Below are 24,336 nucleotides of genomic sequence, written 5' to 3'. Positions count from 1 at the left end.
GGGGAATATTCCCGCCGGGACACCTCCCGGGAAGCCACTTGCCGGGAGAGGGTTCCTAGATGTGATCAGGCCTGAGCGCCTCCCAGGAAGCCACTTGCCGAGAGGAGGGGTTCCCGGGCACAGGCTCCACGCGGGCAGAGCAGCAGCGCCACGCGGGCGCGCGCCAGGCGTTGAGTGCGCAATCTCACCAGGGCGAGGAGTGAGGCGCACGGCGCATTAAATGAGCCGACAGGAGGGGCGTTACCGGTCTAAGTCAGGCGAATAGTGGCTTTCCAATTCTACCTTTAGGGTTTTAGACCCCTAGCAACGGAGTTGGCGCTCATGCACGCCCACCAGCGCACCGAGGGGGAGTTGCCATGTCTCCCTGCTCGACACTTGTAATGCATGCATCGTGGCACCTGTGGTATCCCCTTGGCTATAAAAGGAGGACCCCCGCCGACGGTCAAAGGGTTGGGTTGGGTTGGTTGGTTGGACCAGTTCACAGTTCACTACTAGCAATAGCCCAAAATAGCAAGCGGTACTTAACCGAAAAGAGAGAGCACCCGGGGACTCCCCTCGGCAACCTGTAAAACCCCAGTTCTTTGGCTAATACCAAACTCAGAAGCAGGACGTAGGGTTTTACACCTCAGAGTGGCCCGAACCTGGGTTAAAACGTGCATGCATGTGTTCTTAGCTTGCATGTATTCTGGGTACATTAGTTTGCAGTTCGTGTACGCCCCTGCCGAACCTAAAAGGGGGTGTGCCCGCACGCCCCCGGTGTCGGAGCCCCGTGCGATGACATCTGGCGCGCCAGGTAGGGAGCGCGAGAGGAGAGCTCGCCGGTGACCGCCGGCGGCAGTGTCTCCATCGACGTCGGCTTCGTGTTTTACGCCGACGGAGCCGGCCACCATGCCCCCCAAGCGGGCTGGTGACCCTCGGATAGACACACGCGGTCGCATGACGTGCTACCCGCGTCGGGGGCTCCGGAGAACACGGAGCCCTTGAGGGTGCAGCAATCACAGCTGCCTCCCCCGCCCCCTCGGCCGTCAGTAGACAACCGGCCGAGGGGACCGGCGGCCCCCAACACCGGGGCCAGCCGCGTGAGCGGGCATGGTGCTGCCCGCGCCGGTCAGCGAGACGAGTCGCGGGCCGAGGCCACGCAGCGGTAGCGGCACCATGAGCATACCGCGTCGCGACCGACGCCCGGGGGCTCGCACCCCGCGCACCCGGAGGCGTCCGGGGCTAGAGCGGACAGCAGCCGCTCGGGAAATCGGCTACTCCCCGCACGAACCCCGGCGGAAGCCATTATCGCCGCGTGGGTCATGGTGTGGTATGAATCGGAGCAAGGCACACCGGCGCACGAGACGTGGGGCGAGGAGTTGGACGCGCTCCTTGCTCTGGCCGCCCAGGAGGCGAGGGCGTCCCGGCAGGCTCCGGCCGCGGGCCAAACCCAGAGCGCGGAGACGCCAGGGAAACGGGGACCCAGAAGGATCCTCGGGCTCGTCACCCATCGTCACGCGGGGTGACGCACGTGGCATCCTGAATGCCCGCCAGCAAGAGGATCTGCGCCAGCGCCTGGAGCGCCGGCGTCGGCGCAAGGTAGAGCGGCAACGCCCGGAGGAGCAGGAGAATGCTCCTATGGGCCTCGAGGACGGTTGCACCGCGTTCACGCGCGAGCTGCGCCGGGTGACGTGGCCCCGCAAGTTCCAAGCGCCAGCGCTCGGCATGTACGACGGGACCGTGAATCCCAAGGATTTCCTCTTGACCTACACGTTGGGGATGCATGCCATCGGCACCGACGACAAGGTCACGGCCAACTGGTTCCCGATGGTCCTGAAAGGATCAGCGAGAACCTGGCTGCTCCACCTGCCCGCCAGGTCCATCACCACTTGGGCGGACCCGCGCGAGCAGTTTGTGAGCGCGTTCCAGGGCGGCTACAAGCGCCCAAGAACCATGGCGGAACTGCACACCATCGTGCAGAAGCCAGGGAAGACGTTACAGAGCTTTGCCAACTGCTTCTCCAACCTCTCCTACTCTATCCCGGAGGCGGAGGCAGCTGCCATCATCAACACCTTCGCCATCAACGTCCGCGACCCCAAGATGCACGAGAAGCTGAGCACGCATCGGATCCGGACGACGCAGGATCTATACGCCCTGGCGCACAAGTGCGCCATGGCCGAGGAAGGGCGCTTAGCGCCCGAGCTAGCAGCGAAGGCTGCCGCGAGCCCTGGCGAGGGTTCGCAGAAGAAGGGTTCCCGCAAGCGTAGCGGGAAGCAGGTTCTCGCTGCAGACTCGGGGGCTCCTGTCGCGAGGCCTGCAAAGAAGGCCTCGCCGGGTGGCGGGTCTGGTGGCAAGCAGGGTGACGCGCCCCGCTGCCCCATCCACAGCAACTCCACCCACGACGTGCAGGACTGCCGCATCCTGCAGGGAATCAAGCAGCGGCGCGAACAACGCCATGAGGAGCGCCGCGCTGCTGGCGCCTGCTTCAACTGCGGCGACATTGGGCATCTCTCCCGAGATTGTCCGAAAGACCCTAGAGCGGGGCTGAGGCCTGCAGGCGCCGCCGGCAGGGACGAACCTCGGGGGTGGGGGGGGGGGGGACGCGGCCAGGCCTGCGCGAGCAGGGAGCACCCTCCCCGGGGACGCGACAGGGCTCGCGCTGAGGAGCAGCACGAGTCCAACTGCACTGGTGGCGACGAGCCGGGCTTCCAGGAGCCTCGCGGCGTCGCCTGCATCCATGGGGGAGCCTATGCTCTCCCATCCCATGGCGCGGTGAAGCGCCTCACCCGCGACGTGTGCGCGCTGTTGCCGGACGCGGAGCCGCAACAGCCGCTGAGGTGGTCGCATGTGCCGAGCACCTTCAGCGCTGACGATCACCCAGCGCGGCAGCTGGGTTCAGAGGTAATACCCTTCGTCGTCTCACCGATCATCAGCAATATGATGGTGACCAAGGTACTGGTGGACAACGGAGGGCGGGGCTTAACCTCCTGTCCGCCAGGCTGGTGGAGAAACTTCAGTTGCCGGTGGAGCAGCTGAAGCCCACCGACCCGTTCCGGCGTTGCCGGTAACCTTCGGGTCCCGGGAAGCGTTCAGGACCGAACACATAGTGTTCGACATGGCACACACCCCGTTGCCCTACAACGGGATCCTTGGTCAGTCCGCGCTGATCAAGTTCATGGCGGCTACGCATTGCGCCTACATCGTGATGAAGATGCCGTCCGTGTATGGGGTTCTCTCCATCAGGTGCGACCTCAAGGACGCGGCCTGGTGCATTGGCGAGGTCATCAGGGCCGCCGCTACAGCTGATGCCGACGACGAAGATGTTGCCGGAGACGGCAGCTCGCCGGGTGATGCCCCGGCAACTAAGAAGGCCCGCGCACCCCACAAGAGCTTGCCGGGGGAAGTGCAGGCTCGAGCTCGTGCCCCGGCAAGGGCCAGAAGCTCCGGGAGGAGGCCGCCAAGGTGAAAAAGCTGCCCCTCCAAGCCGGCAACAAGGAACGTACTGTCATCGTCGGTGCGAACCTTACTGCCGTATAGGAAAGCGCCCTTATCACTTTTCTCCGGGAGAACGCCGACGTGTTCGCTTGGGAGCCGTCTGATCTTCCCGGAGTCCCTAGGGAGGTGGTTGAGCATTGGCTCGCGGTGCGCCCGGACGCCCGCCCCGTCAAGCAGAAGATTCGTCGGCAAGCACAAGAGTGTAAAGATTTCATTAAGCAGGAGGTGGACAAGCTCAAGGCTCCCGCGGCTATCAGGAAAGTTCTGTACCCCACTTGGTTAGCTAAACCTATAGTAGTACGCAAAGCAGGAAACAAGCTTCGCATGTGCGTAGATTTTACTGATCTTAATAGTGCATGCCCCAAGGATCCCTTCCCTGTACCCCGCATCGATCAAATAGTTGATTCTACCGCTGGCTGTGAGTTGCTGAGTTTTCTAGATGCTTTTTCCGGCTACCATCAAATTAAGATGGCGGTCAAAGACGAGGAAAAAACAGCGTTCATCACCCCGGTTGGCTGCTATTGTTATACATGCATGCCTTTCGGGTTGAAGAACGCGGGCGCTGCGCGAATGCTTGGGACCCCAGTTGGGCCGCAACGCGGAAGCCTACATGGACGACATCATCATCAAATCGAAGCGCGGGGATTCGCTGATCGATGACCTGCGGGAAACGTTTGATAACCTCCACAGGATCAAGCTCAAGCTAAACCCCGAGAAGTGCACCTTCGGTGTGGACTCGGGTCAGCTTCTGGGTTTTTTGGTTTCACACGGGGGGATACAAGCCAACCCAAGCAAGATAGAAGCCAACGAGAAGGATGGAGGCTCCCCGCAAGGTGAAGGATGTCCAGCGCCTCAACGGCTGCATTGCCATGTTGGGCCGCTTCATCTCAAGGATGGGCGAACGCGCCCTGCCTTTCTTCAAGGTGATGAAGAAGAAGGGTCCGGTTGAGTGGACTCCCGAGGTCGAAACGGCGTTCCGGGAACTCAAACAGTACCTGAGGTCGCCGCTCGTCCTCGTCACCCCCAAGCCGGGCGAGCCGCTGCTACTCTACCTAGAGTCGACTGACCAGGTGGTCAGCTCGGTGCTGGTTCCGAGAGGGAGGAAGATGTTCCAGGGACTGAGGCTGTGGGGCAGGGGGCTGAGCGGCCCCCAGCAACCGCCTCGGACCCAGGAACCACTCCCGAGCCGGCAGCTCCTGCACCGCGTAAGTGATTAGTGCAGCACCCGGTGTACTTCGTCAGCATGGTGCTGCGCGACGCGCGAACGAGGTACCCGCAAGTGCAGAAGCTCCTCTTGGGGATTCTCCTTGCGTCCCGCAAGCTGCGCCATTACTTCCAGGCGCACCGCATCACGGTGGTGTCGGGATTTTGCCTTGAGCGAGCCCTCACCAACCGTGAAGCCGCCAAGAGGGTGGCCGAATGGAGGATGGAGCTGTCAGAGTTTGATCTCCACTTCACCAACTCCAAGAGCATCAAGAGTGCGGCTCTGGTGGACTTCGTCGCCGAGTGGACGTCGACGAATGCAGAAGAGGAGGAGCCGGAGACCAGCCTGCCCGGCAAGCTGGACGAAGGCCGTTGGGTCCTCTACTTCGACGGTGCGTTCAGTCTCCAAGGAGCTGGCGCCGGGGTCGTCATCGAGTCACCGACAGTAGAACAGTTGAGGTTCGCTGTTCAACTCGATTTCCTGAACTCCACCAACAACACGGCGGAGTATGAGGGCTTGCTCGCCGGGTTACAGGCAGCAATCGCCCTCGACATCAAGCGCCTGATTGTTCGCGGAGACTCCCAGCTTGTGATCAACCAGGTGAACAAGGACTACGACTGCTCGCAGATGGCGCCGTACGTGGAGGAAGTCCGCAAGTTCAAGGGTTTGCGGTTCGAGCACGTCTAGCGGAAGGACAACTTCGCTGCTGACGAGCTAGCCAAGATGGCAGCAGAGCGCCGGAAGCCCCCGGCGGGGGTGTTCTGCCAGAAGCAAGCGGCTCCTTCAGTCGTCCCCGAGCCGGTCGTCGGGGACGCCCCTCCGGCGACCGAAGGAACCCCCGCAACAGCAGGGGTCCATGCCGCTGACATAGCGGCATGCGTAGGCAGGGAGACCCCTCCCTGGGCGATGGAAATCGCCCGCTACCTGAAGGAGGGGGCCCTCCGGGACGATGATGTCGCCGCAGAGCGAGTGGCCCGGCAAGCCAAGATGTACGCCATGGTGGACGGGAACCTCTACCGCAGGCGTGCAAATGGAGTCAAGCTCATCTGCGTGCTGCAGGACGAAGGGTGCGCGTTGCTGGAAGAGATACACCGAGGCACATACTCCCACCATGTGGCCTCCCGTACGCTGGCTGGCAAGGCGTTTCGGCACGGTTTTTACTGGCCCACGGCCCTGGCCGATGCGGAGCAGCTGGTGAAGACGTGCGAAGCATGCCAGTTCCACTTGAAGAAGAGCAACCGGCCGGCGCAGGCCCTACACGTCATCCCTTCCTCGTGGCCGTTCGCGGTCTGGGGGCTTGATATCGTCGGTAAGCTACCGAGAGCAGTTGGTGGGTACGAATATTTGTTCGTGGCCATCGACAAGTTCTCCAAGTGGGTGGAAGTGGAACCAGTGCGGAAGGTGACCGCCTAGGCGGCCATCAAGTTCTTCAAAAGCATTGTGTGCCGGTTTGGTGTGCCTAACGACATCATCACCGACAATGGCACACAGTTCACGAGCGCAGTGTTCCAGGCCTACTGCGAGAACATGGGCACCAAGTTACACTTCACTTCCGTTGCTCATCTGAGGAGTAATGGGCAGGCGGAGCGAGCCAACGCAGAAGTGCTGCGGGGGCTCAAGACGAGAACCTTTGACAAGCTCAAAGGCCACGGGAAACACCAGGGCTTGCTGGGCAAGGCGCTCCTCTTCTCTGGCGAGGCGAGTCTCCTCGCGCAGTCGGGAAAGCTCTTGCCGCTCCCTCTCCATGACTCCCCGCACCTCGTCAAGTTGGCTCTTGGCGATGGCGTGGTGCTCCCTCACCTCGTTGAAAGAGGCGACGAAGGCTTGCTGTTGGTCCCTGACGGTGTCTAGGAACCGGTGTCCTCGCTCGAAGATGCTCGGATCCCAGGTGATTGGATTCCAAGCCACCCTGGCAAGTGTGCCGAGGTCGGTGTTGGGGAAGACCGCCGATGACGACGAAGCCCCCGCTTCCATCGTAGAACGGTGAGGGGCGTCGTCTTCCCGCCGATGACAAGTAGAAGAGCTTTCGGAAGCGGACAAGGGTAGCCGGGGCGGTTACCTTGCAAGGCAGATGGACTTGCGAGCGGGGCTTCCCCCGCCTCACTCGTGCCGGCGGGAGCCTCCAATAGGCTTGACGCGGGCGAGCTGCCGCTTGCTGAAAAAGAAGGTACGCTTCTATGGTTAACTGACAACTGAAAAATGCAGGGAAGGAGGAGCGAAGGAGCCGTACCAGTCGCCGGCCCCGCCCCCACTGGGGCTGGGTCGTCGGCAAGTGCGGTGACGGCGCCACTAGCCCCTGTGTCAGTCGGGTCAGCGGCGCCGCCGGCGTCCGCGCGCGCCCTCTTGCTTGGCGTGGCGGGCGGGGAGTCGCTCCTGCCCTTCTTGCTGGCGCCCACCGGTGAGTCGGTCCTCGGGGTGTTGCGCCGGAGCGCGAAGCCCCGGAAGACCCCCCGAGCGGGCGGCACCGTAGGTGCCCGCGGGGTCGCCACGACCTGGGGCGTCGCGGGAGTCGATGGCGAAGCCGCCGCGGTGTCAGGGGCTGACCCCGGGAAGGCTGCCGCTGCGGCCCCGACGGCTGTTGCTGCTAAAGCCGTTGCCGGATCGCGGATGGTCCCCGCCGAGGCATCGGCAGATGCCCCCAGGGCAGCTGCCGCCGCGGTGCTGGCGTCCGCCGCTAGGGCGGATGTCGCCGCCGCGGCCCCGGTGACCCCCGCGGACGTGTGCGCCGCCGAGGTACCGGCGGACGCTCCTGAGGTGGCCGCCGCTGGGGCGGATGTCACCATCGAGGCTCCGGTGACCCCTGGGGACGTGGTCGCTGCCGAAGTACCGACGGGCGCCCCCCAAGCGGCGGCCGCCACGGGGCTGGGGGCCGCTACCGGGGCGGATGTCGCCGTTGGGGAAGATGCCGCCGCGGCCGCCGAGGAGATAGCCGCAGCCGCTGCATACGCCCTTGATCTCCGAACAACCAGGGGCGCATCGTCGCTGTCCTCATCGTCGTCGTCTACGGGGACGACTTCTGGGGACGCTGTAGCCTGGCCCGCCTCGTCATCCAGGGACTGGAGGGAGGGCCAACAGATCTCCGACTCGCCCCCGCTGCCCTCGAGCACCTGCTTCCCGCGAGGTGCTGGCGAGGGAGCGCGGGGGGTCCGGGTGGGGGTATCGTCCATCAGCCCCACTCGTTGCAGGGCGGGAAGGCGGAGACGATGTCGTTGAGCGCCGCGACGCCGGCATGGAGGGAAAAGACCCCCGGCGGGAACCTCGTTGATTGGAAGCTTTCGCCGAAGATTCCCCTCACCCACACCTTGAGGGTTTCCAAATCCACGCCGTCCTGGTGGAGGCGTGTCCTGTCCCCAGGACCCATGTACATCCACGCGGGCCGGGAGCGCAGTTGGAGCGGCGCGATGCGCCGGTTGATGAAGGTACGAGCCACATCCACGTCGGTGAGCCCCGCTAGCCGCAACGCCTTGATCTTCTCCATGATGGGGAGGAGATCGGCGTCGCGTAGTACCTGTCCTGCCAGCCGTTGTGGGGCTGCGGCAGCTCCGTGGGCGAGAGGATGAACTCTTGTGGGTCTTCCACTCGGACCCAGCACCAGTCGACCCGCCACCGCTTCTCAATCTTCTTCGCCGACCGGAGGATGAACTTGGATTTCATCTGGTCGCGGGCGCGGAACACCACCCCTGACGACATCGCTTTCGCGTTGTCAATACGGGGGTAGAAATAGTGACGGAAGAGCGCCACCGACGGCATCACCCCCACGAATGCCTCGCAGAGGAATTGGAAGGTGGCGAGGAAGAACAACGATGTTGGGTGAAGCTGCGCCACCCACAGCTGATATGACTCCATCAGCGTGTGGAGGAACAGCGAGAATGGCGGCACCAGCCCGGTGAGGAGGAAGCGCCCGAACACTCGGAAGTCATTGTCCTGGTGATCGGCGCCCGCCGGGAAGATCTGGATCTTGTCCAGCGCCTCGCCGTTGTTGCCAGGCCGGTAGAAGGCGAGCGTGGCCCGCATCTCCCGCTTCCTCCGGTCTTTGTCGGCGGCTGCCTTGGTTGCCACCTTGCTCCTACTAGCTGCCGCTCTCTTCGAGACCCGCACCTCTTTTCCCTTCCTGGTGGTGGGGGGCGCTATGGGGAACGGGGGTGGAAGCTAGCAAGAACACTTGGATGCGAGATGCGAAGGAGGTTGAAGGCGAAGGCCAAGGGGAGCAGAGTGTTTTCCCCTTTTGGCAACAGTAAAAACTTTATAGCGCCCGGCCGTTTGCTAACGGCCGATTCCGTACCCTACGGGTGCGCGGGGATAACTCCTAATCAAAAGGAGTAATGCGGGGAGTGGCCTTAACTTCCCTGTTTAAGGGGGAGGTTAGGGTGGAAATCACGCGCCCACTACTCCGTCTGTAACGGCGAAGTACTAGGGGCAGCGAAGGGACGCGGGCCCGAGGCGGATCGGGGCCCACGCGTCGGTTGGGGGCGTAGCCCGGCAACCGACCCGGGGAAAGCTCATCCGGGAACAGGTGTTGCCGGCCCATGCCCGGGGGCTACTGTCGCACCAGTGGCACCTGGGGTACCACCGTTGCGCGACACGTGGGCTTCGTCTCCGAGTTCCCGGGAGGGTCTCATCCCGGGGTGCAGCCACGAGCGGCCCGGCAAGCTACCAGCCTGGAAGGGCTAGCGGGGCTTCGGGGAATATTCCCACCGGGGTACCTCCCGGGTAGCCACTTGCCGGGAGGGGGTTTCCGGATGTGGTCAGGCCTGGGCGCCTCCCGGGAAGCCACCTGCCGGGAGGAGGGGTTCCCGGGCACAGGATCCCGCCACAAGGGTGGGGCCCAGCGGGTAGAGCAGCGGCGCCACGCGGGCACGTGCCAGGCGTCGAGTGCGCAGTCTCACCAGGGCAAGGAGTGAGGCTCACGGCGCATTAAATGAGCCGACAGGAGGAGCGTTACCCGTCTAAGTCAGGTGAACAGTGGCTGTCCAATCCTACCTTTAGGGTTTTAGACCCCTAGCAGCGGAGTTGGCGCTCATGCATGCCACCAGCGCACCGAGTGGGAGTTGCCCAGCCTCCCTGCCCGCCACTTGTAATCCATGCACCGTGGCACCTGTGGTATCCTCTTGGTTATAAAAGGAGGACCCCCGCCGACGGTCAAAAGGGTTGGGTCGTTGGTTGGTTAGTCGGAGCTGGGTTCAGTTGGATTAGCTCGCAGCTTGCCCCGAGCGATAGCAGAGAGTAGCAACGAACACTTAGCTAAAAGGGAGAGAGTACCCGGGAACTCACCTGGCCACTTGTAAACACCTGGTTTTGTGGTAATACAAGCTCAGACAAGCAGGACGTAGGGTTTTACACCTCCGGGTGGCCCGAACCTGGGTAAAAACGTGCATGCATGTGCCCTTAGCTTGCATGTATTCCGTCGTTGAGAGTGGGATAACGTGACTTCCCAAATATATATATATTTGGAAAACATCTGCGATGGTTTACATGGTTTGTGATTTGGTGTTATAAAACTATTTGAGAATTTAGTGAACCATACAAATATTATAAGATTTTATTTGGAGTTCAACCCAATGGGGTATTTAGCTAAGGAAGGGTTAGTGAAAAGTATGCCAACCCAATATTTTTATTGGAGTTTAAACTAATTAATGAAACAAAGGTTTCATAATAGATTTCAAAGTCTATTTTATTATTACTTATAAATCCCTAGTGACAATTATATAAGCAAAAGTATTTTTACTTATTTTATTTTGAAAGAATTCAAGTCCCAAAAGCTCGCACTTTGGAGGATTTGAATTTACAAATTTTCTAGATTTTATTTGGTTTGATTTGGTGTTAGAAATCAAAAGTTATGAATAAAAACAGAAAAAAATAAAAAGGAACAAAAAAAAAGAAACGGACCGGCCCTGCCAAATGGGCCGAACCGGCCCAAACTCACCCGCCTGGGCCTGCCCCAGCCCACCCGAACCAGCCCAGCTGCAGCCCATCCTCTTTTTTTCTTCTTTTTTTTCCCCTGGGCCTTTCCCTCTCTGTCCTGGCCCAACTCACGCCCGAGCCTCCCTCTGGCCCATCTCTCTCGAGCGCCCACCAGCCCAAGCCGACGCTCGTGTTCTTCCTCCTGCGTCCAGGTACAGAAACTCCAGGCAACGCCGTCTCTGCCGTGATTCCCGCCCCCGACCTCGCCTCCTTGCCCTGAGCCTCGTCCCGGTTCACTGAATGGAATCCCCAGCACCTCCTCTCCCTAATCCCTCCTCAATTCCCCCGCCACCCCCCCAATCACGCCCCACTTTCTTCAATCACCGTGACCGGCGCCCTAATGCCGCTCGGTGGCATCCCACGCCCGATCTTCCTCCTCGGCCAGTAAAAGAAAATTCCGAGCGCGTCACTTCGAGCCTTTGCCTCTCCTCTCTCATTCCTGTATGGAAAGCTTAGCCTCTAGTCCTCTGTAGATCGTGCACCATCAACGTCCGTCTCCGCCCGTCACCGCCGCCATTGTTGCAGGTGAGCTCGCTCCGAACCTCCGTTCTTCAATTCTTTTCACCGGTAGACTCATGTGACCCTCACCTACCCCTTTGACAAGGTTTTGCGAAGAACCGTCGCCGTTGGCCGCGCCGCCCCCAACGGCATGCCGAAGCCACGCCCGGAGCTCCGCCCGTCGCCGTCTAGAGACACCCCGGTCACGCAAGCCGCGTCACGACGTCCGCCATGACACCGTGCACGGCCCTAGCCTCCTCACCGACCCCGAAACCCACCGGAACGACGACTCCAACGACAACCGCCACCGCCTCGGAGCACCCCCGACGAACACCGTGAACACCCTCGGCTTCCTCTTGTCTCCCTCGACATCTTGCACAACCACATCGACCTCGCCGACGAGTTCCTCGCCGTTTCCATTACATCCCCGGCGAACCGTCTCCGTTTTGGTAAGAAAATGTTTCTGCCGATTTTCCTGCCGCGGCAGAATCCTGCAGCAGCGCAGTTTAGATTAGCCATGTTTTGGAACCCGTATCTTTTGAACCATAGACAATTTTGTTCCGATTCATTTTGCTGTAGTTAGAACACATCTTTATATACAGACTAAGTCAAGTTGTGAACCCATTATAGGCCATCTTCACTAGTGCATTGTCGTTGCAAAACAGTACCTTCAGCAGTTTCCCACACAACCAAATCTTGAAGCCTTTAGTTACAGAAACCTTGTTTTAGATTAGGCTTGTTGATTCGACTGTAGTTTCTGCCTCACTTATCCATTTAGTATGAAATCAGTGGAAAATGGAAGAGTAGATTGAGCACTTCATTTCATCTTGTTGGCCCTCTGTCATTTGAAGCCATTAGGACCAGTACTTTTACAGTAGAAGTTAGTATCTTTAATCTGTTAGAATCTGACTAGCCAGCTTTGCAAGCCAGTAGCTAATTCTCCGTAGATCCTTTTGGTATGAGACTTATTGGGTTAGCTAGTACAATCTTAATACTATACAGTAGTATACTTTTCATTCCATGTTCTGCCCTTTAGCACCAGCTAGTACAATCTTAATACTTAGTAGTATCCAAGTTATAACAGTTACTGTAGACTTAAATTCCAGACTTAGCCACTCTAGTCTTAGCCTTAGGACCTAGAATTTTGTTTAGGGTTAAAGTAGTACTAGTTATACATTGAATTGGTACTGTCATTGATTGTTTTTCATGTTGACTCATGTTTGGTGTTCGTTTGGAGTTATATTTTGAGTTATTTGAATTGTGTGAATTGTGTATTTATATTTGCTTATTCGTTCTCTACAACAGATCACGCGGAGTGCGATTGTAGTGGTTGTGTGTCGTTTAAGAAGGCTTCAACAATCTTAACCAAGTCAAGTTCACTTTGATCATTATCCTATTATTATTGTTTTTAAAATACTTATGCATTAGTGTTGCTTGTAGAATGCATTGATAGGACTATTACTCGTACTTATGCTAGTTATGATTGACCTACTAGCTATAGGGTTACCTTTGCCATGAATCCTCCACCAATAGCCATCGTGATTAGTATTGCTTAGCCATGCTATGTTAGTAAACGTGCGAGGGAATCTCAATCACTGTGAAATGATGATGTGGAGTGATTTTGGAAACTTGGCAAAAACAATCCTAATGAACCATCCTGAGTGGGCTGCTTTGAGTATTTGAGATGTTATGCGACGTCAGGTCCATTTTTATGGGTCCCTCTGACTCAAGTCTCCGTGGATTCAGGGAGCGCTTGCGTCGCAAATGTGAAATGCCACCTGGGGTATCAGAGACTGGACTAGTTTCATGTTTAGTAGCTTCCAGTACAACCACAAGCTAAATGGGCTCTGGCTGGATGGAGTAAGAAATATGAACCTAGATCCGAGGGATTGTACTGAGGTAGTTGTGTAGGTGGGAGCGCAGGTCCCTCAGGTGGTCTGGGAGAGTATGTTCTGAAAATTCTTGAAGTCGATGCCGTTGCTACTCTACTCTGAGAACAGCAAGGGATTAACACGTCGAATTCTTGTGAGGAATGTGTATAACCTCTTGAGAGTGTCAAACTAAATACTTAGCCGTGTCCCCGGTTACGGACAATCATGAGCAACTAGATATGGGGGCTGTAAGGAAGGTCTCACTCATTCCAATTTCTTAATAAAATGAATGGTTTGAACTTGAGTTAGGAGCATTGATGTGTCTACTCAATGTCCTTAGATTAATAGGAGCATCGGTGTTTCTACCCGGTGTCCATTAGTTAACCTTATTGTAACATTCAATTGTAGTAGGGTAAATTATATTCTGCTTCCACGCAAAAAGCCTGATCTCCACCTAGCCAAATACTGCATATACTTGATAGGATCTGTTATAACCCTTTTGTGAACTTGCCAATACATTCAATGTATTGACTCCCTAGTGGCTGCAACATTTAAATGTTGCAGGTGACCAGGTGAAAAGTGAGGTACGAATTGTTAGGGTTGCGAGTTTACATTCCAACATGTTTCGACTGTGGAGTTGTTATGGGACTCATGCATCTTCTGCTTTCCGCTGCAAGATTTTCTTTTCTTTTGAGCTAACCCATGAGGTTATGCAATATGTGAGGTATTATTAAAATTCTGGATCAATGCGATGTAATATACTTTTGACCTTTGTATCTTGATATTACATCTTGAAACTGTGTGTGCTAGCGAGTCGATATAGGGACTAGCACTGTAAGCACAGAGATAGAACCCTATACGGGGGCGGTCGCTACAATGTTGTAGCACGGGGCTCAGACACCGGGGATGCACGAGCACCACTTTTAGGTTCGGCAGTGGGCGACGGGGATCGCTCCGGCGATCGCCGGCGAGGCCAATGCCAAGCGTTGGAGCACAATGGACACGAGATCGTTTAGTGGCCCAGGCGTCTAGAATTTACCCCAGGCGGGTCACTGTAGGCCGAATAGACGGGGAATCCCCTTTGGTTCGGACAATTTAATGCTGGCGTGTGCTTCACTCCTCGTCCTGACGAACCCTGCGCGCGGTGCGCCCGCCGAGCGGCCACGTGGCGCTGCTGTCGCTCCTGCTCTTGTAACGGACGCTTGCTCCCGGGAACACCCTTCCCAGCAAGTAACCTTCCCGAGAAGCACGCAGGCGGGATTCCTCTGCCTGCCCTACAAGGCAACCCCCGCAGCCCGGCTAGCCCCGCCGGGCTGGTGACTTGCCGGGCAGCTTGTGCGGAGCTGCCCGGGGTGTGATCCTTCTAGGGAGCGAGCGAGGTGGCCCACGCGTCATGCAGCGGTGGTACCCTGGGTGCCACTGGTGCGACAGTTTTCTAGCCCTTTTGAATTCAAACAAAACACATAAATTTAAATATGGATTTATAAATACCATATGAACTCCAAATAATTCAAATAAATCAAAATAAGTGTTGTAGGGTTAGGAAACATAGTTTCCACCCAATATTCTTTTATAAATTCTTTTATACTAAAATAAGTTTTGAATAAACTCCAAATAAAATCTTCTAATATTTCTATAGTTCAATAAATTCCCAAATATATTTATAACACCAAAACACACATTTTGTAAACCATTGCAAATGTTGCAACTATATATATTTGGGAAGTCACGTTATCCCGCTTTCAATGATGGATTAAATGTTGGAATAACATTTGCACATGAGGATGTCACATTATCCTCTTATCGAAAACAAAATGAACATGACAAAATAAAAAATCGAGGAAAACATAGGTGAATCATTAAATATGTTTCCAACGTTAAAATCAGGAAAGTCATATTATTGTGAAATCATAGGTGATGTGTAACATTGGCAAGTGTTTTAGATGAAACATTGATGTGGATACTTTGGATAATATGGATACTTATGTGATGACATGTATCTTGTGTTGGAACTTACTCTGAGTTAAGTTGTGGACTTGTGCTTGTACTGGTTATTTGTGTGCTCGCTTTCAGGTGTTGCCGGAGCTAGAGGAACGTAGTCGATGACGGGATCGAGGGACGAAGCTAGGGAGAAGCTGAGGTCGAGGGATCAAGGTCATGCGGGACGTTCGTGCGAAGGAACAATGGAAGTGAAGGCTACGATGATCCGGGAGGACACCGGTTTGCCGTATGTTGTTTATACCAGAAATGTACGGTATTGGAGATATTCGACACGTGATGGTCGAGTTTTGAAGACTTCACAAGAAGAGTGGATGTCATGGACTGGCATCGACGTGCATCGACGTGAAAACATGTAGGTCCAGCCATGGCTGGATAAGAGCTGTTTAAAGATTAAACAGTAGCGTCATCAAGATGGCATCCGATGGAAAAGTGGTCCACCTGAAAGTTGTGCGCGTCGTCAAGACGAACAACTTTGCTTTTGGACTCATCTCAATACGTGTCGCACCAGTGGCACTCGGGGTACCACCGCTGCGCGACGCGTGGGCCCCATTTCTGAGTTCCCGGGAAGCTGTCATCCCGGGCCGCGGCTACGGGCGGCTCGGCAAGCTACCAACCCGGAAGGGGCTAGCGGGGCTTCGGGGAACATTCCCGCCTGGGCACCTCCCGGGAAGCTGCTTCCCGGGGGAGGTTCCCGGGTGCGCTAGGCCCGGGTGCTTCCCGGGGACGACTTGCCGGGACTGGAGGTTCCCGGGCGCATGCCCCGCCTCAGGCGTGGGGCCCAGTGGTCAGATCAACAGCGCCACGCGGGCGCGTGGCGAGCGTGGGATGCACGGTCCCACCTGGGCAAGGAGTGAAGCGCACGGCTCAGTAAACGAGCCGACCGACGGGTAGTTACCCGTCCGATCAAAGGAACAGTGACTGTCCAATCCTACTCTAGGGTTTTAGACCCCTAGTGGCGGAGGTGGCATCCATGCACGCCACAAGCTCACCGGGGAGAGTTGTGTGCCTCCCCGCTGGACACCTGTAGCCCATGCACCGTGGCACTTGTGGCATCCCCTTGTATATAAAAGGAGGACCAATGCCAACGGTCAGGGGGTTCAGCATTTTTCGGCTCAGTTCAGCAAGTTCGCTCAAGCTCGCTCGGCAGAAGCTTAGTTGGCTCCAATAGACAGCCAGCAGAGAGCAGTGAGGAGTACCTAGCCATTGAGAGAAAGCCCGGGAGCTTGCCCGGCAACGTGTAAACATTTGATCCGCAATCAATATCAGCTCAGACAAGCAGGACGTAGGGTTTTACACCTCCGGGTGGCCCGAACCTGGGTAAAAACGTGCGTGCATCAGCACACCCCTAGCGCTTCGTCTCGCCGGCCCCGCAGGGCCTAATCGGCCTTGCCGGCGATCGCCGGGTCTCTGCCCCAGACGCCCCTACCAAACCTAAGAGGGGGACATGGCCGCACGCCCCCGGTGTCGGAGCACCGTGCGACGACATCTGGCGTGCCAGGTAGGGGGCGCGGGAGTGGACAACGCCGGAGATCGCTGGCAGCAGAGTTTCCATCGGCGTCGGCTTGGCTCTTCTTCGCCGACGAGTCTAGTCACCATGACCCCAAGCGGGCTGGTGACTCACGCGTAGACCCGCGTGAGGCCCCAGCGGCACACACGCGGTCGCACGACGTGCAGCCCGAGTCGGGGGCTCAGGAGACCGCTGAGCCCTCGAGAGTGCAGCAAACGCAGCTGCCTCCACCTCCTCCTCAGCCGACAATCGGCCGAGGGGACTGGCTGCCCCCGGTGCCAGGGTCAGTCACGCGAGCATGCACGGCGTCGCCTGGGCCGGCCAACGGTTTGAGTCGCAGCCCGAGGACGCTCCGCGGCAGCGGCTCCAGGAGCACACCGCGTCACGGGCAACCCCTGGTGGTTCGCACCCTGCACACCCGGAGGCGTCCGGGACCTGGGTGGGAAGCAGCCGTTTAGGAAACCGGCTGCCCTTCGTGCGAACCCCGGCTGAAGCCATCATTGCTGCGCGCGTCATGGTGCGGTACGAGCCGTAGCAGGGTACGCCGGCGCAGAGTTGGAAGCGCTCCTCGCCCTAGCCGCCCAGCAGTCGCTAGGCGAGGGCGCCCCGGTAGGCTCCGGCCACGGGCAGAACCCGGAGCGCGGAGACGCGCCACCCGCCTCACGACAGGGGGAGAACCTTCCCCTCCTCAGGGAGGCCAAGGAGACGGGGGCCCGGAGGGGTTCTCGAACTCATCGCCCACCAATCCGGGGGGCGATGCCCGTGGCATCTTAAATGCCCGCTAGCAGGAGGATCTGCACCAGCGCTTGGAGCGCCGGCGCAGGCGCGAGGTGGAGCGCCAGCGCCCACAGGAATAGGAAGACGCTCCCATGGGCCCCGAGGACGGGTGCACCGCGTTCACACGTGAGCTGCGGCGGGTGACGTGGCCCCATAAGTTCCGAGTGCCCGCGCTCGGTACGTACGACGGGACCGCTAACCCCAAAGATTTCCTCCTGACCTATACGTTGGGCATGCATGCCATCGGCGCCGACGACAAGGTCAGGGCGAACTGGTTCCCGATGGTCCTGAAAGGATCAGCGCGAACCTGGTTGCTCAACCTGCCCGCCGGGTCCATCGCCACTTGGGCGGATCTGCGCGAGCAGTTCGTAAGCGCGTTACAGGGCGGCTACAAGCGCCCAGGAACCATGGCGGAGCTGCACACTATTGTGCAGAAATCGGGAGAGACGTTGCGGGCCTTCGTCAACCGCTTCTCCAACCTCTCCTATTCCATCCCCGAGGTGGAGGCGGCCGCCATCATCAACACCTTCGCCATCAACGTCCGCGACCCAAGATGCGCGAGAAGCTGAGCACGCATCGGATCCGGACGACACAGGACTTGTATGCCCTGGCGCACAAATGCGCCATGGCCGAGGAAGGGTGCCTAGCGCGCGAGCTGGCAGCCAAGGCTACCGCGAGCCCTGGTGAGGGCTCGCAGAAGAAGGGTTCCCGCAAGCGCAGCGGGAAACAAGTCCTTGCTGCGGACTCGGGGGCTCCTGTCGCGAGGCCCGCGAAGAAGGCCTCGCCGGGTGGCGAGTCTGGTGGGAAGCAGGGTGACGCGACCGTTGCCCCATCCACAGCAACTCCACCCACACGCACAGAATTGCCGTGTTCTGCAAGGGATCAAGCAGCGGCGGGAGCAGCGCTGTGAGGAGCGCCGTGCCGCCGGCGCCTGCTTCAACTGTGGTGACATCGGGCATTTCTCCCGAGACTGCCCGAACGACCCCAGAGCGTAACCGAGGCCGGCCGGCGGCTGAGCCGGCAGGGATGAACCCCAAGGGGGGCGCGGCCAGCCTTGCACTGGTCGGGAACGCCCACCCCGGGGAGGCGACAGGGCGCACGCTGAGGAGCAGCGCGAGTCCGACTATACCGACGGCGACGAACCGGGCTTCCAGGAGCCTCGTGGCGTCGCCTGCATCCATGGGGGAGCCTACGCTCTCTCATCCCACGCCGCGGTGAAATGTCTCACCCGCGGCGTGTGCGCGATGTTGCCGGATGCGGAGCCGCAACAGCCGCTGAGGTGGTCGCACGTGCCGATCACCTTCAGCGCCGACGATCACCCAGCACGACAGCTGGGTTCAGGGGTAATACCCTTCGTCGTCTCGCCGATCATTAGCAAGGTGCTGGTGGACAACGGAGCGGAGCTTAACCTCCTGTCCACCAGGCTGGTGGAAAAGCTTCAGCTGCCGGTGGAGCAGCTGAAGCCCACCGATCCGTTCCGGGGGGTGACCCCGGGATCGTGCGCCCGATGGGGCGCATCACGCTGCCGGTCACCTTCGGGTCCCGGGAAGCGTTCAGGACCGTGTTCATAGTGTTCGATGTGGCGCATACCCCGTTGCGCTACAACGGGATCCTTGGTCGGGCGGCGCTGATCAAGTTCATGGCGGCTACGCATTGCGCCTATGGCGTGATGAAGATGCCGTCCGTCTATGGAGTCATCTCCATCCGGTGTGACCTCAAGGACGCGGCCTGGTTCGTTGGCGAGGTCGTCCGGGCCGCTGCCGCAGCTGACGCCGGCGACGAGGATGCTGTCGAGGACGACAGCTTGCCGGGCGATGCCCCGGCAACGAAGAAGGCCCGCGCTACCCCGCAAGAGAGCGTGCAGGGGGAGGTGCAGGCTCGAGCTCGCACCCCGGCAAGGGGCAGGGGCAGGGGCTCCGGGAGGAGGCTGCCAAAGTGAAGAAGCTGCCCCTCCAAGCCGGCGTCCAGGAACCGGTGCCCCCGCTCGAAGACGCTCGGATCCCAGGTAAGAGGGTTCCAGGCGACCCCGGCGAGGGTGCCGAGGTCGGTGCCGGGGAGTGCCGGGTCGCCAGCCTGCTCCCGGGGGCCTTGCTGTCCTCCCCCGGCAACTTCCCCTGTGCCTGCGCCCGGGGACCCCGGGGCTGGGGAAGCTTCCCTGCTCCTGGCGGGGGTTGCCCCCTGCTGGGTGGCAGGTGAGCCTGCGCCGGCCGTGCCCACGCCTACGGGCGCGTCGCCAGGCACCGCCGTCACAGCTGCCACTTGTGCCTGCAACAATGAGAAGCGTGAGGATTGGCAAAGGATGGCGCCTTCAAAGGCGGACAAGAGCGACCAGGGCGGTTACCTTGTGCGGCCGTCGGGCTTGCCGGGGCAGCCTCCTCTGCTTCGCTTGCGCCGGCGGGAGCATCGACGAGGATTGCCGCGAGCGAGCTGCCGCTCACTATAGAAAGAAGGTATGTTCATGAGTTCGGCTAACGAAAATTGCGATTGCAGAGGAGTGATAAAGACATACCGGTTGCCGGCCCTGCCTCTGTGGGGGCTGGGTTGCCAAGGGGCGCGCCCGCGTCGCGGCCGACCCCTGCGGCGAGGGGGTCGGCGGCGCCGCTGGTGTCGGCGCGCGTCCTCTTGCTGGGCGTACCGGGCGGGGAATCGCTCCTCGCCCTCTTGCTGGTACCCGCCGGCGAGGAAGACTTCGGGGGGTTACGCCGGAGCGCGAAGCTCCGGAAGACCCCCCGAGCGGGTGGCGCCGTGGGCGCCCGCGGAGTCGTCGTTACCCGGAGAGCTCCGGGTGTCGATGGCGAGGCCGCCGCGCCGCCAGGAGCTGGACTTGCGGAGGCTCCCGCTACCGGGGGAAAGACTGTTGCCGGGGCTCCGGTGACCCCTGCAGGCGCAGGTGCTGCCGAAGTGCTGGCGGGCGCCCCGGGACGGGCTGCCACCACGGTGCTGGCGGCTGCCGCTGGGGCGGAGGCCGCCGCCGAGGCACCCGCGGCCGCTATTGCCGCGGATGCCGTCGAGGTGCCGACGGGCGCCCTTGAAGCCGCCGCTGCAAGGTTGGTGGCCGCTGTCGGGGCGGACGTCGCCGTCGAGGGGAGGGCTGCGGCCGCTGTAAACGCCCTTGATCTCCTCACAATCAAGGGCGTGCTGTCACTGCTCTCCTCGCCATCGTCTTCCATGGCTACGACCTCCGGGGACACAGCCGCCTGGCCGACCTCGTCGTCCAGCGACTGGAGGGAGGGCCAGCTGGGATCGGATCCACCCCCGCTCTCCTCGAGCACCTGCTTCTCGTGGGGTGTTTGCGGGGGAGCTTGCGGGACCTGGGTGGGGGTGTCGTCCATCAACCCCAGTCGTTGCAGGGCGGGAAGGCACCGACGATGTCGCTGAGCGCCTTGACGCCGGCGTGAAGAGAGGAAACCCCCGGCGGGAACTCCGTCGATTGGAAGATCTCGCCGGAGACCCTCCTCACCCATGTCCTGAGGGTCTCCAAGTCCATGCCGTCCTATTGGAGGCGTGTTCTGTCCCCGGTACCCGTGTACATCCACGCGGGCAATGCGCCGATGGACGAATGTGCGTGCCACGTCCACATCGGTGAGCCTCGCTAGCCGCAACGCCTTGATCTTCTCCACGATGGGGAAAAGGTCAGCGTCGCGGTGGTACCTGTCCTGCCAGCCGTTCTGGGGTACCGGCAGCTCCGTCGGCGACTGGATGAACTCCTGGGGGTCCTCCACTCGGACCCAGCACCAGTCGCCCCGCCACTCTTTTTCAATCTTCTTCCCCAACCGGATGATGAACTCGGACTTCATCTGGTCGCGGGCACGGAAGACCACCCCTGACGAGATCGCCTTCGCGTTGTCGATGCGCGGGTAGAAGTAGTGGCGGAAGAGCCCCACCGACGGCATCACCCCCACGAACGCCTCACAGAGGAACTGGAAGGTGGCGAGGAGGAACAGCGAGGTGGGGTGGAGCTGCGCCACCCGCAGCTGATAGGACTCCATCGGTGCGTGGAGGAATAGGGAGAAGGGCGGTACCATGCCGCAAAGGAGGAAGCGCGCGAACACCCGGAAATCGTTGTCCTGGTGCTCGGCGCCCGCCAGGGAGATCTTCGTCTCCCCGTGTTCGTTGAAACAGGAAGCGACGGCGTGCCGAAGCTTCCCCAACGCCTCGCCGTTATAACTGGGGCGGAAGAAGGCGACTGTGGCGCGCATCTCCAGCCTCTTCTGGTCCTTGGCGGCGGCAGCTTTGATCGTCGCTTCGGTCTTGCTCGTCGCGGCCTTCTTCGAGGTTTGGACCTCCTTCCCCTTTCTGGTGGTGGGAGGCGCCATGGAAAGCGAGGGCGGAAGCTACCAGAAGCGCAGGGATGAGAAATGCGGAAGAGGATGGAGACGAAGGCGAAGGGGCAGAGTATTGTTCCCCTTTTTACCAGCAGTGGAGGCTTTATGATGCCCGACCATTTGGTAACGGCCGGTTCCGTACCCTACGGGTGCGCGGAGTGGCCTTAACTTCCCTATGTAGGGGGGGAGTTAGGGCGGAAATCACGCGTCCACCGCTTCGTTTGTAGCGGCTCCGTACAGGGGAAGGCGAAGGGACGCGGGCCCGCGACTGATCGGGGCCCCCGCATCGGTTGAGGGCGTAGCCCGGCAACCGACCGGGGGAAAGACTCTTCCGGGAACAGGTGGTGCCGGCCCATGCCCGGGGGCTACTGTCGCACCCGTGGCACCCGGGGTACCACCGCTGCGCGACGCGTGGGCCCCATTTCCGAGTTCCTGAGAAGCTGTCATCCCGGGCCGCGGCTACGGGCGGCTCGGCAAGCTACCAGCCCGGAAGGGGCTAGCGGGGCTTCGGGGAACATTCCTGCCTGGGCACCTCCCGGGAAGCTGCTTCCCGGGGGAGGTTCCCGGGTGCGCTAGGCCCGGGTGCTTCCCGGGGACGACTTGCCGGGACTGGAGGTTCCCGGGCGGATGCCCCCGCCTCAGGCGCGGGGCCCAGTGGTCAGATCAACAGCGCCACGCGGGCGCGTGGCGGGCGTGGGATGCGCGGTCCCACCAGGGCAAGGAGTGATGCGTTGGTTAGATAATTGCAATACCTTTGTTTTGCATAGTCATACCTATTTTTTAGTTCATCCAATCAAAAGTTACGGCTGTTTTACTTTCACGGACAGAAAGGTGATTTAGGATTTGAACTTTCGGGAAAAGTTTTAATTTGCTTCCCCGCAATCATTCACCCCCCCGCTGATTGCCTATCTCGATCTCACAATTGGTATTCAGAGCAAGGTCTCTCTAATTTATCTTAACCGGTTGATTAGACTTGCTAGATATGGATAGGTATTCTATCAAACCATGTGTGTTCGATGGTGTTGATTTTTAGTTTTGGAAGGCGAAGATGAAGGCATACATCATGGCACAAAGCTACGCCACATGGGAGAAGATCGCCAAGCCCTATGAGCTTCTCTCGGACGATGCGATCACACCAACAAACTTGGTCCACGTGGAGAACAACTACAAGTCGAGGAACTACATCATCCAAGGTCTACAACGAAGTGACTTCGACCATGTCACTCACCTTGCATCCGCTCATGAGGTATGGAACACACTTTGTAGTTATCATGAAGGATCAAACTCTGTTAAGGAGGTGCGTCAGGACATGTAAAAAAAGGAGTATATGAAATTTGAGATGAAGACAGGCGAATCTTTGGATGAATTGTTTGCACGCTTTAATAAGATTCTCAGCAACTTACGTGCATTAGGTGTTACCTATTCTGATGCTGAGATTTCTAGACAACTTTTGAGTGCTTTAGATATGTCCATATGGGAGATGAAAGTTACATCTATTAGAGAATCTACAGTCATGAGCACACTTACACTTGATATCTTATACTCAAAATTGAAAACTCATGAATTGGATATTCTTGCTAGGAGAACCGGTTCCAAATTAATTGCACTTGTTTCTAACTCTAGCCGCTCTAATGATGGTACTTCTTCATATTGCTATGCTCTGTATTTTTTGTCTCAACTAACTGATGAACAGCTAGAGCAATACCCAGAGGAAGAATTGGCACTCCTCACCTCTCGTTTTACACGTGCCCTGCAAAATGTTCGTTCAAAGAAGAGAGGTGGGAACAATGCTTCAAGGTGCTTTGAATGTGGTGATCCCAATCACTTTTGCCAAAATTGTCCCAAATTCTTATCCAAGATGGCGAAAGAAGAGAATGGGGAGGACAAGAAGAAGAAGCGCCCCTTCAACATCATGAATAAAAAGAGGGGCGACTTTGCTCGAGCAGTGGCTCACAGTATTTTCTCCGTAATCAATGAATATGGTGAACCATGCTTGAGTGATGTGGATATCGAGTCTGGTGAAGATGATGCATCCAAATGCAAGCGTGACATTAGTGGGATGTGTCTTATGGCTAGCAACAAGAGTGCTACCTCCTGTGACGACTACGACAGTGACAACAACAATGAGGTAGAACTTTCGTATGATGAATTACTTAAAAGTGCTAATAAATTGAGTTCCTTGCTTGATTATGCTACTAAAAGAATTAAGAAATATGACTTGAAAATTGCATCCTTGAATTCTGAAATTACTAAACTTAAGTCTATGATTCCTGATGATGATTCCTGCAAATCTTGTGACTCTATATATTCCGAGCTTACGGCTTTGCGTTCTATTCATGATGATACACTTGCTAAGCTTAGAGTTGCATGAGAAAACAATGAGAAATCTATTGTGCATAAACGTAAACAAATTAATGATGCTAGCATGGATACTTCTGATTTGATAGATTCAACTTCTTGTAATAATTGTCATATTCTTGAGTTGAAGTTGAAAGATGCAAATGCTAGGGTTTTCCATGTTGAATATGCTTTACATATCCATGAGGTTTCTTCGTGTGCTAATTGTAGAAGTGGAAAACAAATCATGGATGGTGCTTGTGATAATTGTATTGCCATGTTTCATCAAGTTAATTATTTACAAACATTTTTGCAGAAATTTTCTAGCGGGCACAAAAATCTAAATATGATCTTAGATAAGTCTAAAGTGAGTAAAAATAA

The 24,336-nt window shown here is 58.1% G+C and overlaps 1 protein-coding gene across 1 annotated transcript; it reads left to right on the top strand.

The window, feature by feature from the left end:
• Positions 1-7,285: 7,285 nt before the first annotated feature.
• LOC106866043 lies at positions 7,286-23,989 on the top strand. Its single transcript, XM_014898569.1, has 5 exons — positions 7,286-7,705; positions 22,652-22,864; positions 23,312-23,415; positions 23,695-23,746; positions 23,879-23,989. Exons 1-5 carry the CDS (start codon positions 7,286-7,288, stop codon positions 23,987-23,989), a joined length of 900 nt encoding a protein of 299 aa, XP_014754055.1.
• Positions 23,990-24,336: the final 347 nt, after the last annotated feature.

The sequence above is a fragment of the Brachypodium distachyon genome, chromosome 2, assembly GCF_000005505.3.
Source record: "Brachypodium distachyon strain Bd21 chromosome 2, Brachypodium_distachyon_v3.0, whole genome shotgun sequence".
NCBI classification, from domain to species: Eukaryota; Viridiplantae; Streptophyta; class Magnoliopsida; order Poales; family Poaceae; genus Brachypodium; species Brachypodium distachyon.
Note: the sequence above shows the minus strand (reverse complement) of the source record. Positions and strands in the feature narration are given on the sequence as shown.

Bases quoted from the DNA above. Each gene is read 5' to 3' on its own strand.
- LOC106866043 (XM_014898569.1), top strand. From the start codon at position 7,286: ATGGTCCCCGCCGAGGCATCGGCAGATGCCCCCAGGGCAGCTGCCGCC. The intron at 22,865-23,311 runs GTATGGAACACA...ACTGATGAACAG, and splicing joins ACCTTGCATCCGCTCATGAG to CTAGAGCAATACCCAGAGGA. The intron at 23,416-23,694 runs GTGCTTTGAATG...TCTTATGGCTAG, and splicing joins GGTGGGAACAATGCTTCAAG to CAACAAGAGTGCTACCTCCT.